We start from the raw sequence: 16,994 nt of genomic DNA on the forward strand, positions 1-16,994 counted from the left end.
CTGTGTTGGATGGGGTGTCACTGCCCCTCAGAGTGGGTTCAAGTCTATCTTTGTGTAGATAGTGTGCCACTGCCTCTCAGAGAGGGTTCAGATCTAGCCATGTGTTGGACAGTGTGTCACTGCCCCCTCAGACTCAGAGAGGGTTCAGGTCTGCCCATGTGTTGGACCGTGTGTCACTGCACGTACAACTCAGAGAGGGGTCAGGTGTACCCTTAGTTTGGACAGAGTGTCACTGCCCCTCAGAGAGGGTTCAGGTCTACCCTTGTGTTGGGCGGTGTGTCATTGCACCTGAGGCTTAGAGAAGGGTCAGGTGTAGCGTTGTGTTGGACAGTGTCATTCTACCTCTAGATTTGAGAGGTTCAGATCTGATTTACTGCACCATTACTTAAAATCATTACAATCTATAAAAAGCCTTCCTATGCTGATAAAAAAAACACTAGAGTAAAGGTAAAAACACATACATGATAAATCATACTATAAAAACAGAAGTAACGTCCATTTGAGCTTTAAAACCTGACATCGCGAGAGGAGTCGTAACTAAGTGGGCAGTCATTGTGAAAGTTCTATCCACGAGCAGTCCCTTAGTGGTTGTTGAGGGGTTAGCAATGTTACTGCTGCTTTCATGAACTTCATGGAGCGAGCTGCCACTTGCACCAATTCCTCTTTAGCAGCATCCAGGGCTCATTGGCAAGCCAGAACATTTAAAATACCCCAAAGAGGCCGCAGTAGGAACTTTCTTAGTGGAATAATTTCCTCGTAAATGCATTGCACTTGGGTCAAAGACTCTTCACTCTTAGCTCAAAGGTGACATTGCCTATCCTCCTTCGCCGAGTTCCTCTGCACATACCAATATGCTTTCAAGGGGACAGCCCAAAGTGCCAGTACATTATTTGTCATTTTATAGTTGGATTAATGGGCAAGGACAAATAGAGCAGCAGAGACCCTGGCTCATACAACATCGAAGCCAGTCTACCATGCCTCAAGTTTTTCACTGCATATGCATCTTGCTCTGCTGAGATTAGTCTAGCTTGTTTGATCAACAGTTTGGCTGCCATGGGTGCCAGAATCCTGCTTGTCCAAACTGTGCATGCTTCTTAACCATTCAGGGCTTGGATGAGAAACCTATGCCAGTTTGTTTGCGGCTTACTTATTCATTTCCAGATGGACTTTTTGAGCATGTGGTCCCTCGCCTGCGTGGCTTTTGAACTGTAAACTAGAAACTGGCTTTTAATAGCCGTTGCTGTGAGATTAATCCAAACTATAGCCGGATCTGAACTTGCGAAATGCAGTTTGGGAGCAAAAACAAATTCTTCAGTAGCAAGATGAATGTGCTCTATCTAGTTTTTCCCACGACACGCTGTCAAGTGCTGTCTCGAAGTCAATAAACCCCGCATTGAGGGCCCTTCCCTTAGCTGTCATTTCATCTTAAATCAAATGGGCAACACAAATTAAATTGTCTTTAATATAGCAGCCCTTTTGGAACCCCGTTTGAGAAAGGGGTATCAACTTCCTTTCTTCTGCCGAAGCCTTAAGGTCTCAGTTTAATATACTGCCATAGCATTTCTCTTCAACATCCAATAGTGTGATCAGTCGAAAGTTGCCCGGGCATGCACATAAATCTTTTTTAATGAACTGGTACCAGGAGTGCACCTCTCCAAGTGCGGAGGCTGAGGTGGAGTGTGAAAAATCGAACTTGGTTTTTACTTTAGATGAAGTAAGACAGGGTATTAAGGGCCCCACAAGGAATAAGGCACCAAGCCCTGACAGGATCCCTACAAATTTGTTTGTTTCACACAATGAGTTCTGGGCGCCTTTGTTAACATTGGTGATGAATATAGTGGTGAGGATGGGCTCACCGCCTTCCTGGTCTTTATCCACCATCGTTCCAGTATTCAAGAGGTGCGACAAGAGCAGGTCAAAGTGTTACAGGCCTATTTCCCGCCTCAACTCAGTAGTAGGAGAACTGGGGAGAGTGATACTGGACAGGATGCATTCGTGGGTGGAAGAAAACAATATAATGTAAGGGTGCCGATACAGATTCCACCAGGGGACGTCTACCACGCACCAGTGTTTGAATCTTTTTATGGTAGCTACTACATACAATATAACTCATTCAGAGACCATGTATCTTACATTCATTGACTTAACGGCCAAGTAAATCAGGACTAACTGTGGAATATCTTGCATGAAATGGGGGTTGACCCAAATATTGTCTATTTTCTGTCAGATCTTCACTCAGATACTGGGGCTTGATGAGATACCCAGCGGGTTTGGCTTGCTTTGCAAGTTTCAAAATGAGACGTGGGGTGAGACAGGGGTGCATCCTCGCCCCATTCCTGTTTTCTTTATACTTGAACGGGCTGGAAAAGGCATTAGTGGATGCTAAATCGGATTGCCCACTAATTGGCCGCCATCCCCTGCTGGCATTGTTACACGCGGATGATGCAGTCGTGATGACAACAACCGTAAATGGTCTGCAAACGTTATTGAATGCTTTTGATAAATTTATGGGGGACTTGAATTTAACAAACCTTCAAAAGATAAAACCTTCACTTTAAAAGGTTCCCCTTTAGCTAAAATTGAGAGTTTCCCCTATTTGGGAGTCCAGTTTGATTCCAAACTATGCAGAAAACCTTTGAGGGAGGCAAAGACAAAGGGTTTTAGAAAGTCTATAGGGGCCATCTTCAGTTTTGCGGCAAGGTTGGGCAGCAGACCGTTAAAAGCATTAACAAAAATCTACGAAGCTAAGTGTATATCAAAGTTTTTGTATGGGAGTGATATATGAGGGTATCTTCACTCTTGGGGACTACAGATTGAGGAGAACACATTTTTAAGCTGTATATTATGTGTTACCCAATGTATGTCAATATTTGCTCTACATGAGGAGTTATGGGTCAAGTACCTGAGCGATTTTATCATGCTGCGCCAGCTGATGCCCTGGATTAGGTGTGGTCCAAGGGTTGGCCATAAACAGCTTAATAATGCAATACTGTGTACAGATGAACTATGCCCTCAAGATTCCATGGTTAAAGTATGTGAAGGAAATCTTTACAAAGTTAGGAAGGGCACGGATTTCCCTTCATCAAGAAGGTATTGTTAAGGAAGTTCTGAAGTGGGCCAAAGGCTCCCCTAGGGAAAGGGCATTATCGCTCAGGGAAGAGGCTGAGTTGGTTAAACCCTCTGTTCGCTGTTATGTTTTGATATCCACTACATGGGATATCGAGCCTTACCTAATGATGGTGAAAACAATAGGGACAGACGACTATTAACTTGCCTAAGGTTAAACCTGTTGCATTTGCCTTTAGCTTCCCCAAGGGGATGTTATGATTTTAACCAGTTGGGGCCTGGTAGTTGTGATGATAAGTCACCCCAGGACACTTTACATTTTATGCAGTGTTACAAATTTTCTCCAAAGGATTAGATACATTGTTTCCCTGCTTAAGGGGTGTGATTTTAGGCAAGTCGGGACAGATCTTTTATATTTACAAATGTTCTTAGGGGCTTGGGTGATTGCTAATGTGAGCAAATCACATTGTTAATCACTGCTAAGCTCATTAAGCACACTACGGAAGATGTTAGCTAATAGTTTTTATAATTGTTTTTATATTTTATTGTTTCTAATAATCTGTATTAATTATATTTACTATATATTGTATTTACTGCTGTCTTTTATGGTTTCAAATTTGTAACCGAATAAAGAAAGAAAGAAAGAATTAGGAAAAATCAAATACACTTGGACATTTCTAATAGATTATTTAGCCAAAATATATCTTCCGCACACAGTTTTCTGACTGCCTTTACATTCAGTGGTCCTCAGTATAATCAGACAAGACTCACACAGGGGTATAGAAATAGCCTGGGATTATCTACAACATAGAATAATGGAGCTCTTACAAGAATATCATGAAGTGTTGCAGTATAGTGGTGACCTATGCATAAAAGGAGACCTGAATGTGCATCTACAGATGTTGAATTTCATAGTAATTATCCTAAATAGACTTGGATATAAAATAAACTATCACAAATCAAATAATGCATACTTTGATGTAATCTTTTTTAGAATTTAAATTATCCATTGAAGGCAAAGATTGGTACTCCATTTCTTTCAGAAATGTGATACCTTAAAGTTGCCAAATACTCTAAGAAAGTTAGACTCCCTTATGGAGTTCTTGAATCTTGGAAGAGATTATTTGCAACACTGTTCTAACTGAGTGAATCCCTTATATGATTTGATGATGGTCACCATTTCAGGAAAGAATTGGGTGGGCAAGCAAACAGCTATTTCACACACACTTTAAAAGGACATGCTAGAGACAAAGGTTTTTCAAACAGGACAACAAGAGAAACCTAGTCATTATTGTTGATCCTAACATTTCAACCAACATCTATGTTGTTTATAATGAACGACAAATGACCTCCATAGTGTACAATTAATATTTATAATCAACTACAGAGAAATAATTCACACAAAAGAACAAATGCTCCCTGGCTGTGCAAACACCCATTTTGAAGGGGTGTCCTCTTGCACAGGGAACATTATCATAGTTTCCCCTATACCTATACTTGAGGAAGCTATAAAAGCAAGTATCTCTAACACGTGTGCACCACATCTGACTTGATGCAATATGCCTCAATGCAAAATTAATAATTTCAGTATGATCCCACAGTCAGAACACAGGCATTACTACAATATCAACAGACTAACCTGCAAAATCCACAAATATCACTACACATGAGCATAAGAGTGTGTTCTATACTGACTGCTCTGGACAGCTCGTGTGTAGTACTACATAAAAATATTCTGCGGCTTGTGTTGCATTGCAGGTAGTCCATCAGGATGGCAACTTCAAAGCCCTACATACTCACATTAAACTGTGTTGTACTGCAGGTATTCTATTAAGATGACGACTTCAAAGCCCTACATACTCATATTAAGACTTTAGGTGACTCAACCGCACAACAACAGCTGAGATAAATACCCCTGTTCCTAGCAATCTAAAGGCAGATCTATTAGGTCTTACACTCTTTGCGGATTCAACATTCTGGGTTTGATTCACAAAGGTAAACCTAGACCTGAAGTCTACCTTTAGATATGAAGTCTAACTTTAGACCTAAAGTCTAGCTTTAAACCTGGAGTCTAACTTTACACCTGAAGTCTACGTTTAGGTCTAAACTTAGACTTTAGGTTTAAATTTAGATTTCAGGTCTAAAGTTAGACTTCATATCTAAACTTAGATGTCAGGTTCAAACTTAGAATTTAGGTCTAAACTTAGGCTTTATGTCCAAGTTTACCTTTGTGAATCGACCCTGTGTTTTTTTAACCCTTATGATGATTTCCACTTGTGTGTTCTTCAGGAAACGCCTGAAGGCCTTCTTTGTTCTACATCTTCTGGGTCCCCTGGAGCCAGATAGTGAGCACCTACAAGTAATTTGATTATATTGGAGCATACAACAAATTCAATATTCATTCAACTTACCAAATCTATGTGCTGACTTTGGACAATCACTTCTTACTCTTCTAGTAGTGCAATGAGGGATCATATGAAGACCCACGGACTCTGTAAACCTGGTATACAAACATGTTAATGGTTATAATCATAACCCAGTATAGGGGAATTATTGGTAAAATAATGGTAATAAAGCCCTTCCTGTAATACTGCTGTGCTATCATTCAGAAAAAAGGCAACAGAGACACATACTGTTTCTAATTTAAATTAGGCTGATAAATCTGGCAGTAGTTTCTTTGCACATGATGTTAAGTTGGTGATTTATGGTGTGGTAGAAAAGCTAGAGAATTAGGAAAAAAGTTAGTTACCTGTAACTACAGTCCCCCAGCACTGATATCTTTCACAGAACCACATGCCTGAAGCATTTCGCTCTGTCCAGGTGGGAGTCCCACAGTGATTACTCATTAGCATTACAGTCTGTTTTCCTTGTAAGTACACTAAAAACTGTTTTGTGTCACAAACTACAACAACTCACTTGAAAAGAGCCAAAGGTGAGAGAAAACTGAGCTCCATTGCCACTAAAGGCCACCGTACCTCAAATTATCAGCAGTTAAAGCATGAATGGAGAACAATACCTCTGATTGGAATGGGGGTTGAACATGTTTGCAGGATTTCCCTTGATCTTGCTGATTAATGTGGGGCGAGGGAAAGCAATGAACAAATGTATGCAAAAGCCTTGTACTATAAGATTGAAAATGAATCACCTTTCGATTTCGGATACCACTGTCTTTTTATAAAGTATTAACATTTTTTGTTCTGCTTTAATGCCGAAGAGATGTGTGTCGGTAGACCACATTTCCGGAATATCACCTATGACAGGTACTGGTAAAACTTTCACTTGTGACTGACATTGGGCGTTCTGTCAAGTGTGTCCACCCACATGTTATTGATTCTAGGCAAATATTCTACAGTCAATAAAAATGCAGTGACATCGCTCAGATTTTAAATTGTGGTGACTCCTCCAAGAGTGTTGTTAGCTTGTTGTAATGCTATCTGTATTTAACCACCGATTCGATCTTGACCACTGACTCCATTTTGTTCTTCGCTTAGCTTCAAATGCCGTCACATCCATGGCACAGGTATTTTTCCATGCACAGTTTGTTTTCTACATTGAACGTGTTTTCGCTCTTCTCACCCGAGAAGGGAACACATAGTGATAAGAGTGTAGCAGGATGAGAATGGTTATAGCAGAGAAAGGTACAGCTCTGTCTTAAGAATGCACATTGGGATCTGGTAAGTTCTTTTGTGTGTTTTCAACACAGACCAAGTACAGCCAGCGCCTGAATTTCACAACTTACTCGATGGGAGGGGGAAGGTTACCAGAATCTGTTTTACGGTATATAAGGTAAGGAAGGTTGGCACTGAGGTAGAAGGAACTCACTGTGAGGGTGGATGCACTGCTCATGAGTCCCACTGGGGAATGTTTCTCCTGTCTCAGCTGTCCAGGGTTCCACAGCTTGACGCTGGTAAGGACAAGGATGATGTTGGATTCGATCCCAATGGTATTGCATTTTTAATTCTTAATTATCTAGCTTTGCTGTGTGCATGCATAAATATATATATTCACTGTATACATTTAAATTTTTGATGTATTGCACTTTTTTCTGCTTATTATTAAACTGCTGTGATGATTTTAGTACCTGCACGTGTTTTGCTGCGTTCAAGGTAAATGCTCACATTAATATTTTTGTATGTTCTCATTTGAGATATGGGAAGTTCCTCAATAAATTAATTACTCAGTCTAATAGTGCTGCATTCTTTGCATTATTTAGCTTAGTTTCCTCTTAGTTTGAAGCTAAGCAGAACACTTTTACAAAACGCTACTTCCATATTGTCTATCCTCAGGGCACTGAAGAGTTGGCCAGCCCTGTGAGGAATGACTGTAACCCCCTCCTGACAGCTTTGAAGTTGAGAATATTGATGTGGAGCAGCCATTCTCTTTGAGAACAATGTCCTCTTGCCTCTAAGTCCAGTAACTGGATGCCCCACTCCCCCAGTGATGCACAGGTTCTCATTACAAAGTGAACTGGGAGATGCTGCAAATACAAGCTTGAATCTGTATTGTACTGTATTATATTGGAATGTTTCCTCAGTGGCCATATATTTTGTGAATATCACAGATACTGACTTGAGGTTGAAGGGCAGCTAATTACTTGCAGGATCTGGAGTGCTTGGGGTGTGTGGGAATGGGGAAATATGTGTCCTGATAATCCAGTGCTAAGTAACTACTCAACATGCTGGAACTGCTCCAACACCTTCTGCCGAGTGACCATAAGTGTGGACTGCCTTATAGGTATTGGTCAAGCTATCTTCGATCCAATATGGGATGTCACACTTCTGATCTCTTTTGCACAAGGGATAATTTGAAAAATAAGCCTGAACAGCTCTTCTTTGTCAAACACTGAAATGATTTCTGTTTGTAACAACTGCAAATGTTGGGAAGCAATTTCTGTGCCCAGACCAGGTGGAGGTCTTTGAACACATCTGAAGCTTTCCCATGACAAACTACATACAGAAATGACTTGTGTGACTTAAATTCCACCCACTGTCAATAAAAAATGACATTTTCTCACTACTTGGCCTGGAGGAGAGGACAAGGCAGAAGGAGAAGTCGGAGTCTGCAGGCTGTCACTGTTGTCTCGAAAATTCCTCATAGATTGATAGTACGCAAGTTGCCTGCAGGACTGCTGCTTGGACTATGATGTGTAAGTGGTAGATAGTTGTTGAAGTATGTATTCAGAAAGGAAATGCTGGTTTCTGTGACTGTTATTTTTAAAACCTATGCAGTTTTTAAGTGCTTTTCTAGGTAGGAAAACCTCTGCCTTCAGCATAATAAAAGGAAGGTTGCCTTCTGTGCTGCAGGGTATCATGAGATGAACAATAGGATTTTACAATTTATTGGTGTTACAGACTTGTTGACATGCCTTCTGAAACAGGTGTTCTCTATTGAAAGCCTGATGTACCAGCCATTTATCAAAACTCTGTTGTAAAATGGCTTTTACCTTTAGTTTCTTATTTTCTGCTACCAGATCTAAATATAGAGCCATGGTTATGCACATCTACGTGTCAGGGCGTCTAACAATCACTAAGGCATCAGTCACTTTGATGAGAGTAGCCAACCTTGTGAATATCTACTGTCCAGAGGAATCCATCATCCTTCCTCTTCTATTATGTGAATCTGTACATGAAAAAGTAAGGTTGTGCTTGCGTAAGTGGCGCTAAATTATCCCCAGGTGTCAGAATGGATCCGGAAGATTACTTGTGAGCAGTGCCTCTTTGCATCCGGAGGGGGCATAGTTCGGATCCCCATGGCGTTGTCGGCATCATCTGCATAGGAAGTGCTCTTCACCATGCCTATAACGACACCACCTAGGTGCGCTGACATCAGTTTCTTTTTGCAACTTTCCACGTCTGGAGTGCAGAGCCACAAAGAACTCTGACCACTGGTGTGGTAAACTAGTGCCCTAATAGGATAATAGCCCTGTACCTGGTAATCCATTTTTAGAGTGGGGAGGATGGGAAGGTCATTCAGGAATCCAAAGCTAGATATAGGCGGTCATTATGAACATGGCGGGAACCTGCCATATAATGGACAAAAGACCCAACCCCGCCAAACATTCCCACACCACCACTCCCCGCCAGGAACCTGTCAGCTGGAATACTGTCCCACCCTACCCCGCCACCGCCAAACACACCCACATCCCGCCCTCCAAATAATAATGCACAAATCACCTCAGCGGACAGTGGAGGCCGGACGACCATTGGCGGCTGCGACCGCCACGGGCGGCAAGTGGGCCCAACAGCAACCAGTGCACACATTAGCTAGGCTAAGCACCCACACACCTGACACACATCCCGAACACCATAAAACACTCCCAGACACACCCCACAATCCCTTGCAAGGAAACCAGGACCAGAAGACGGAGAGCACCAGAGCCAGACAGAGAATGCCAGCAGACAGGACACGCATAGCGACCCACACAGGAGCACCCAAACACCGTCCCCAGTCCCAACGCCATCCACCACCCTCACCATGTCCCCCCCAAAAAATCCACGCTTCACCGAAAGGGAGCTAAGGACCATGGTGGACGAGATCCTAAAAGTGGAGCCACAAATATTCGGGTCCGAGGTGCAGCACACACCCATCGCCCGGAAAATGGAGCTGTGGCAGACCATTGTCAACAGGGTGAATGCAGTGGGACATCATCCACGCACCAGGGACGACATCCGCAAGAGATGGAACGACCTGCGGGGGAAGGTCCGGGCCATGGCATCCAGGCACCACATCGCTGTGCAGAAGACTGGGGGAGGACCGCCACCCACACCACCCGGCTAGACCGACTGGGAGGAGAAGGTACTCGCCATCCTGCACCCAGAGGGACTCACTGGACTCACTGGCGGAATGGACTCCGGTAAGTCGTCTACATTTACCCCATATACACCATACCTGTAATGCATGCACCACCCCACCCACACCCACCTAGACCCACATCCCTCCCAGCCATTACCCACCACATCCACCACCCTGCATCACCCACAACTCACTAACAGGCCCACATCACTCCCGCTGTGCACAGCCACCCACCCCTGCACGTACCCACAATGGAATAATAACCCCCACCACAATGTAACGCCACCACTGCCATTAAATGCAATTTCCACCTCACAAAGGCACCCCTGAAGGCCACTGAAAGGCACACTAGCACTAAATTGCACAGTAGAGTCCACCTCTAACCCTCCTGCATATGTAACGAACATTCCTATGTCCCCCAACAGGCACCACCACCCATGCAACTCCAATGGAGGGGACAAGGAGTGCCACAGCATTCCAGGGAGACAGAGGCATATCACAGGACACTGGTGAAGGATCCCTGGACACTGATGAGCAGGTAGGCCCCTCACACAGCTCTGGATGCTCACCATGCAGCAGCCTGACCCAGGAAAACACTGTCACCCCTAACACCCAGTCAAGACTAGCAGGCCAGGGGAGGCGTGCCCACATCAGTGGACCCAGGGCACAAACAGGTGGAACACAGCAACAGAGGCCAGTCTCCCACCCCCAACATGAAGGAAGACGAGGGCCCCAGTACTAGTGGCACATCAAGACCTGCGCAGGGGACACAGGCACAGGGGCCCAGGCCAAGGTCAAGTGCCCCAGTGGGTCAGGGGGTAGGGCACCGGATAGATGCAGCAGCCCAGGACGTCATTGCAGAGGTATTGGGGGCATCAAACATACCCAAGACAGGTTGGCACAGATTGTAACCACCCTGGAGCAAAGTCAGAGGATGCAGCTGGAACACCACCAACAGGCCATGGAGTAGTGGAAAGAACACAATGCCACAATGGCTACCATTGCTGAAGCACTGCTGCAGTTGGTCAACAAACCCTCAGACACCCACACCGGACAACAGGCCCCCACAACAGCCCAGGACAACCAGCAACAGTTGTCCCAAGCAGCTGAAACAGCACAAGAAATACCCTCCCAGGAATCACAAGGGCCAACCATGTCACCCCAAGTAGCTCCACAGCAGGTGCCCAAAATTAGTCTCAGGCCAAGATATGGCACTGGAAACCCAGCTAAGAACAAGCCCCCTTCCAACAATTGACACTGCTACTACTGCCAAACAACCATCCCACCCATTCACCAACTGCACTTAGCTGAGGGCTAAATAAAGTACTAAACAACAAATAGGACCCACCTATGTTATCAACCAGGCCTGCCACCAAGTCGGTTTTGAGGACACCCAACCATTACGACTTCCATCACTGTACATAGCACATTTCACTGTATTCCACCAATAAACAACATATCTCACCTGTAACACTGTCCCCTGTCTTCAATGTTGAACAAAGTGGAGTAATGATGCCACAGGCAGGGATAAACTTTATTGTCAAATTGTGCATGGTGGTGGTACAGTGTGTTTCAAAATAGCCAACAAGGGAATGCATATATTGTCTGTCTGTCCCATGCTGAAGAGGTCCATGACTTGCATATTATGACCAATTCCCCCTAGCTGACATGGCACACTTACAGTCTCAGTCACTAACCACATATACAGGCTGAAGTCCCAGACAGGTATTGGAAGTAGAGTTGTATCAGTTGGTTTCTGGAATTGACATCTTCCCCTTCCTCATCCTCACCATCACTCTCCTCACCTCTCTAAGGTAACAGATCAGGACCTATAGCACTCTCCACCTCCAAAAGGGGGATTGAATGTCTCACTGCCATGTTGTGCAGCATGCAGCACGCCACGACTATCCTACACACCTTTTCAGGCCCATAGGCCAGGGAACCCCCAGAGATGTGTAGGCACCTGAATCTAGCCTTCAGGAGACCTATAGTACGCTCTATCACCCGCCTAGTATGTCCATGGGCCTCATTGTATCTCCTCTCTGCATCCGTCCTGGGATTCCTCACTGGTGTCAGGAGCCAACGCAAGTTTGGATTGCCAGAATCACCTAGAGAAATGGTCAATACAGAGTCGTCATTGGAATGTCCTTAGTCTGACAGGCTGTTTTTCTGCAATGTGTCAGTTAGTGACAGACACACTTACCTATGATCCACCCTCTGCCCTCTTGGAGTTGGTCCATCTTTTGTGGCACAATACTGTTCCTCAAAACAAATGAATCATGGACTGAACCCGGAAACATGGCATTCGCATGGGATATGTAGTGGTCTGCAGTACATACCATTTGGATGTTCATGGAGTGAAAGTTCTTCCTGTTTCTGTACACCTGTTCACTCACTCTTGGGGGGGATGATCAGTATGTGGGTTCCATCGATGGCACCAATAACATGGGGAATGTTTGCAAAGGCATAGAAGTCTGACTTGATGGCATGGAGCTCAGCACTTTGTGGGAATCGCACATAGGATTTCAGATGTTGTACAAATGTATTCAGAAATCTTGTCAGTACCTGGCTGAACATTGGTTGTGAGAGACCAGCACCCATGCCCACTGTCACTTGAAAAGAGCCTGTGGCCAGAAAATGTAGTGTGGAGAGCACCTGCACCTCAGTTGGAATGGCATGCTGATTACAATTTCCAGGAGTCAGTGCAGGATCCAGTAATGCACATAGGTCCTGAATAGTTGCACGTGTGAGTCTGTAAGTGATAATGATCTGACGCTCCACCATGGTCCCCAAATCCACAAGTGGTCGGTACACAGATGGTGCCCTTCCTCGCCACAAGGGTCGGTACCTGTGAGGGGTAAGAACAAGGAATCATGTGCACACATACACTGGCATATTTGCCAAACACATTCACTGCATTCTTCATAGTAGTGTCTGCACAATAACTGCAACCTGACAGATGTACATTGACATGACTAAGAGGGAACGGAGTAAATCATGTGTGATTATATACTCTATAGATATAGATATAGGTGCTTCATATGGCTAGTAGGCCCAGCATTGTGAGTAATTTGAATTTCAAGATGCGTAGGTGATAGCAAAATGTCTGCCCAATGTAGTTCTGCCCCCTTCGTTGTGGAAGTGACCTAAGACCGCTAGTGGTTGACGTCACAGCGTACAGCGGTGTTGACTGCTGTTCGCACCCTCATAGGCTAACATGGATGCCAATTGGGGAATCCTGGCGTATCATGATCGCCGCCGGCGGTGACAGTGCATTCTGCCGCGGAACGTACGCGCGTTCGTCATCGTGTGATCACTTGACTCCCTGATCCTGTGCGGACAAGTACTCCACTCTGTGTACTGCTGTAGCCTGCCTCTGGCTATGGATGTTCCACGCGGTGCAGTGGAAAGGGCCCTGGCCTTCACCCAGGAAGAACTGGAGAAACTGGTGGAAGGGGTCCTGCCCCTGTACGGGAGACTCTACGGCCGGTCAGAGGTACAGGTGAGTCCGGGTTTGGGGGGCACTGTGTGTGTAATGGATGGAGTGGATTGCTCAGATGTTCGCTCCTGTGAGCCAGGATGGGGCTTGGTGCATGGAATGATGCATGCCACTGTCCCGCATGTGTGGGAGTACTGTCTGTCCTATGTCTAACAATCAGCCAGCTATTGCCATTGTGCAGGTGCCTGACCTCTGTGTTTCTTCTCTGTGTCTCCCTACTAGGTCAGCGCCCACCAGAAGAGGGCACATTGGCATGCCATCACCAAGGAGGTACGGACCCTGGGGGTCTACAACCGGCGGAGCACCCACTGTCGAAAGAGGTGGGAGGACCTGCGGTGCTGGGCGCGGAAGATCAGTGAGGCCCAGCTGGGGAAGTCCTCCCAACGTGGTAGGGGTGCCCGTCGGGCACTGACCCCCCTCATGCGAAGGATCCTGACGGTGGCTTACCCAGACCTGGATGGGCGCTTGAAGGCTGCACAGCAGTCACAAGGGGGTGAGTACTCACAGCCCATACTTCAGCCTGGAAGGATGAGTGTGTGTGCGATAGGGCTCATGGTGCTTAGAGAAGGGTTTTTGACTGGTGTCCAGCCACTGTCTGCTCCCCAAAGGGTGTAGGGGTGTCCCTGTCAGGTTTCACCTACCTCAGCTTCAATGCAATGACAGGATATGGGTGTAGGTCTGTATACTGCTCTGTAGTCAGAGCCATGGTCATGGTCCTAGTGCATGGTGCTGCCTGTTGGGTGTGTCTGCTGGGTAGGTGTATGTCTGGCCATTGTGTATCAGCATTCAGCTACTTACAAGTGTCTCTCCTGTTTTGTCTTCCCATCCCTGTTCTCTTTTGTCTGTCTGGTACAGCATCAACATCAGGCGAGGGAGCTGAGGCACCGGATAGTGGGTAGACAGCAGCCCACGGATCTTCTGAGGCAGAGACAACGGATGCCTAGGGGACCAGTGGGTGGGAGGGCGAGGGGACTTCCACGGTGAGGCTACTACCACAGGGGTTAGTGGCTCTGAAACCTCCTCCGATGGGGGGTCCTCTGGCGGTGGCAGACACCAGTGGACAAATCACGACCGTGAGATCTTCCGCCACCACCCATACCATCAGTGCCCTCCCTTCTGCTCCCCACCGAGTTGCACGTGCCCGCCCACCCAGAAAGGTGGGCGTCTCCTTCGACCCAATCACCTCTTCCCCTGCCCCAGTCAGCCCTGCTGCACTCACAGAGGAGGCTATTGACCTCCTGCGAACCATCTCTGTAGGGCAGACAACCATCGTCAATGCCATCCAGGGGCTAGCATCAGAGGTGCAGCAGACTAATGCCTATCTGGATGGCATTCACGGTGCCATGTCTGCCTTACAGAGATCTTTTCAGGCTCTGGCCTCCTCATGGACGGCAGCCAGTTTCCCTGGCCATTCCGTCCCCCCTCCACCCTCCTCTACCCCTTCCAGCACCCCACTCACTTCACCCGTCCAAGGCACACATTCAGACACGCAGTCAAGCACATCAAAACACAAGAAACACACTTCCAAACACAAGCACCACACATCCCACCACAAGAATTCACACAGCCAACAGACACCTGCACACACAACAACGTTCACTTCCCCGAGTGTCCCCGCCTCTTCCGCATCCCTGTCTGTCCTTTCTACATGCACACCCTCATGCACTGCACCTTCACTCACTGTCACTGCTCCTCTTCCGGCACTCACCACAATAGCAGACAGCCGTACATGCACCCCATACACCACACAGGCACTCACCACCTCCACTGTAGTTGACACATGCAGCACACTCACCCGACTTGCAGACACCCACCCAACATACATCCACACTTGCTGTCTGTCTTCTCCCACTGTGTCCACCCCCCACCTCCCAAAACATTAAAACGCACCAAGACACCCACCCATCAGACATCCACCACACCACAGCATACTGAGCAGTCACCGGCACCCACCTCACGCACACCTACACCCCATACATCAACTCCCTCTGCCTCCACGCCCATGCCCTCATCCACACCCACCCCAATTGCTCCCCAAAAACTTTTCCTCTCCCGCATAGACCTGTTTGAACCCACTGGCCCACCCCGTCTTGTCCTGAAACATGCCCACCTCCTTGCCCTTTCCGCTCCTTCCACATCGCAGCCCACCCGGTCCAGCCTTCCCATTCCTGTGCCCCTTCTCCAGTTAAGAAGAAGGCCCGCTCAGAGCCTAAAGCATCCTGCTCCGCCCGAGCCAAACAGCCCCCACCCCCTTCAAAGGAGAAGCCCACCCCCTCCAACCTCCTCACGCAAGTCTAAGTCCCACCCCGTCGTAAATCCCCACCCCGCCCCCATTCCGTGAGGTGCCTGGATCCCCCTATGGTGCCCTGTTGAATGGAGTACCCAGCACTTGTGGGAGTCAGGTGTGGCCAGTTGTGACCAAGGACAACTGACTGTTTATGGACTGGCCATTGGCCCTGTTAGCATCATTTAGCTCACTGAGCTACTGAATAAAGTTTCTGTGTGGCCTGTGTTTGGGCTGCACACCCTGGTGTTTGTTTAAATAATTTATGGCTGTGGTGCTATTGTAAAACCACACAAAGCACCTATTACGTGGCCAAGTTCCAGTGGCCTTCAGTTGGGTACGTCTCTCTTGGTGTGGGGTGTCTGACTATTGCTGCTGGGAAGGGTTGGGGGGAATTGCGGGGTGGGTGGAGTAGGTGGGTATGTAACTTTGCCCTTTCTTCCCTTGTTTTGTAGGTTGCGGTACTTACCATCGTCGTCTCCGTGTATATATATGGCAAGGAGCAAGGAGCAAGGCTGGCATGATCTGCAGCTCTCTGTCCATGGCTGCCGCTGCACGTTTTGTTGACCTCCGGTGGGTGTTTCCTTCTATTTCTTTCTTTTACGCCTGGCTTTGTGTGGCGGTGGTTCCCGCCCCGGAACTAGCGGCGGAATGGTGGTTCATAATTTGATGGGCGGGTTGGGCCTTTCCGACGGCCTGTGGGCGGTCTCTGCCGTCGTCAGCGGGACTCCTTTCCTGGCGGTGGGTTGTGCGCGGGATGCGTGAGTTTCATGTGGTTCATTATTTGGCGGTCTGGACCGCGCCTCTGTTGGCGGTTTCTACCGCCACTGCCGGTGGTGCAGAACGGACCGCCATGTTCATAATAAGGGCCATAGTCTCAACAGATAAGGCATTAAATAACTTGTTCATCTGAAAGAGACTGCTAGTCACATATTTGTTACCTTAGAATCGATACCCAAACAATACCACCCCCAGAGGTGGTTCCGGGGATCAATTACAGATGAAGAATTCCCTCAGGGCCTAATGGGGCAAAATGCCCATCCCGAAAGACCTGGCTGTCCAGGCAGTAGTTTTTGGTGAATGTGTGCAATGAGGCCCACATTGATGTATGGAACTCTGCGTGGTAACGCAGTGGTCGCAGTTATTTCTCTGGTGGAATGAGCTTGCAGGCTACCTTTTGGCCAGTGTGTAGCAGATTATAATGCAGTGTAAGACCCACCTGGAGATGGTCCATTTCTGCACTGCCCATCCTTTCTTCCCTCTGACATACCTCTCAAAGAGTTGGTCATCCACCCGGAATTCTTTTGTGGGGTCAATGTAGAATAGCAACCCTCTTTTTAGGTCCAGACGGTG

The 16,994-nt window shown here is 46.9% G+C and overlaps 1 protein-coding gene across 1 annotated transcript in view; it reads right to left on the reverse strand.

Moving 5' to 3' along the window:
- Nucleotides 1-16,994, reverse strand: part of SPO11 (SPO11 initiator of meiotic double strand breaks) — an 883,213-nt gene that overhangs the window by 853,656 nt on the left and 12,563 nt on the right. The window contains exon 3 of the mRNA XM_069201619.1: nucleotides 5,478-5,566. Coding sequence (XP_069057720.1) covers nucleotides 5,478-5,566 — 89 coding nt within the window. The remainder of the gene's footprint in view (nucleotides 1-5,477; nucleotides 5,567-16,994) is intronic.

Source organism: Pleurodeles waltl, chromosome 7, assembly GCF_031143425.1.
Source record: "Pleurodeles waltl isolate 20211129_DDA chromosome 7, aPleWal1.hap1.20221129, whole genome shotgun sequence".
Lineage (NCBI taxonomy): Eukaryota > Metazoa > Chordata > Amphibia > Caudata > Salamandridae > Pleurodeles > Pleurodeles waltl.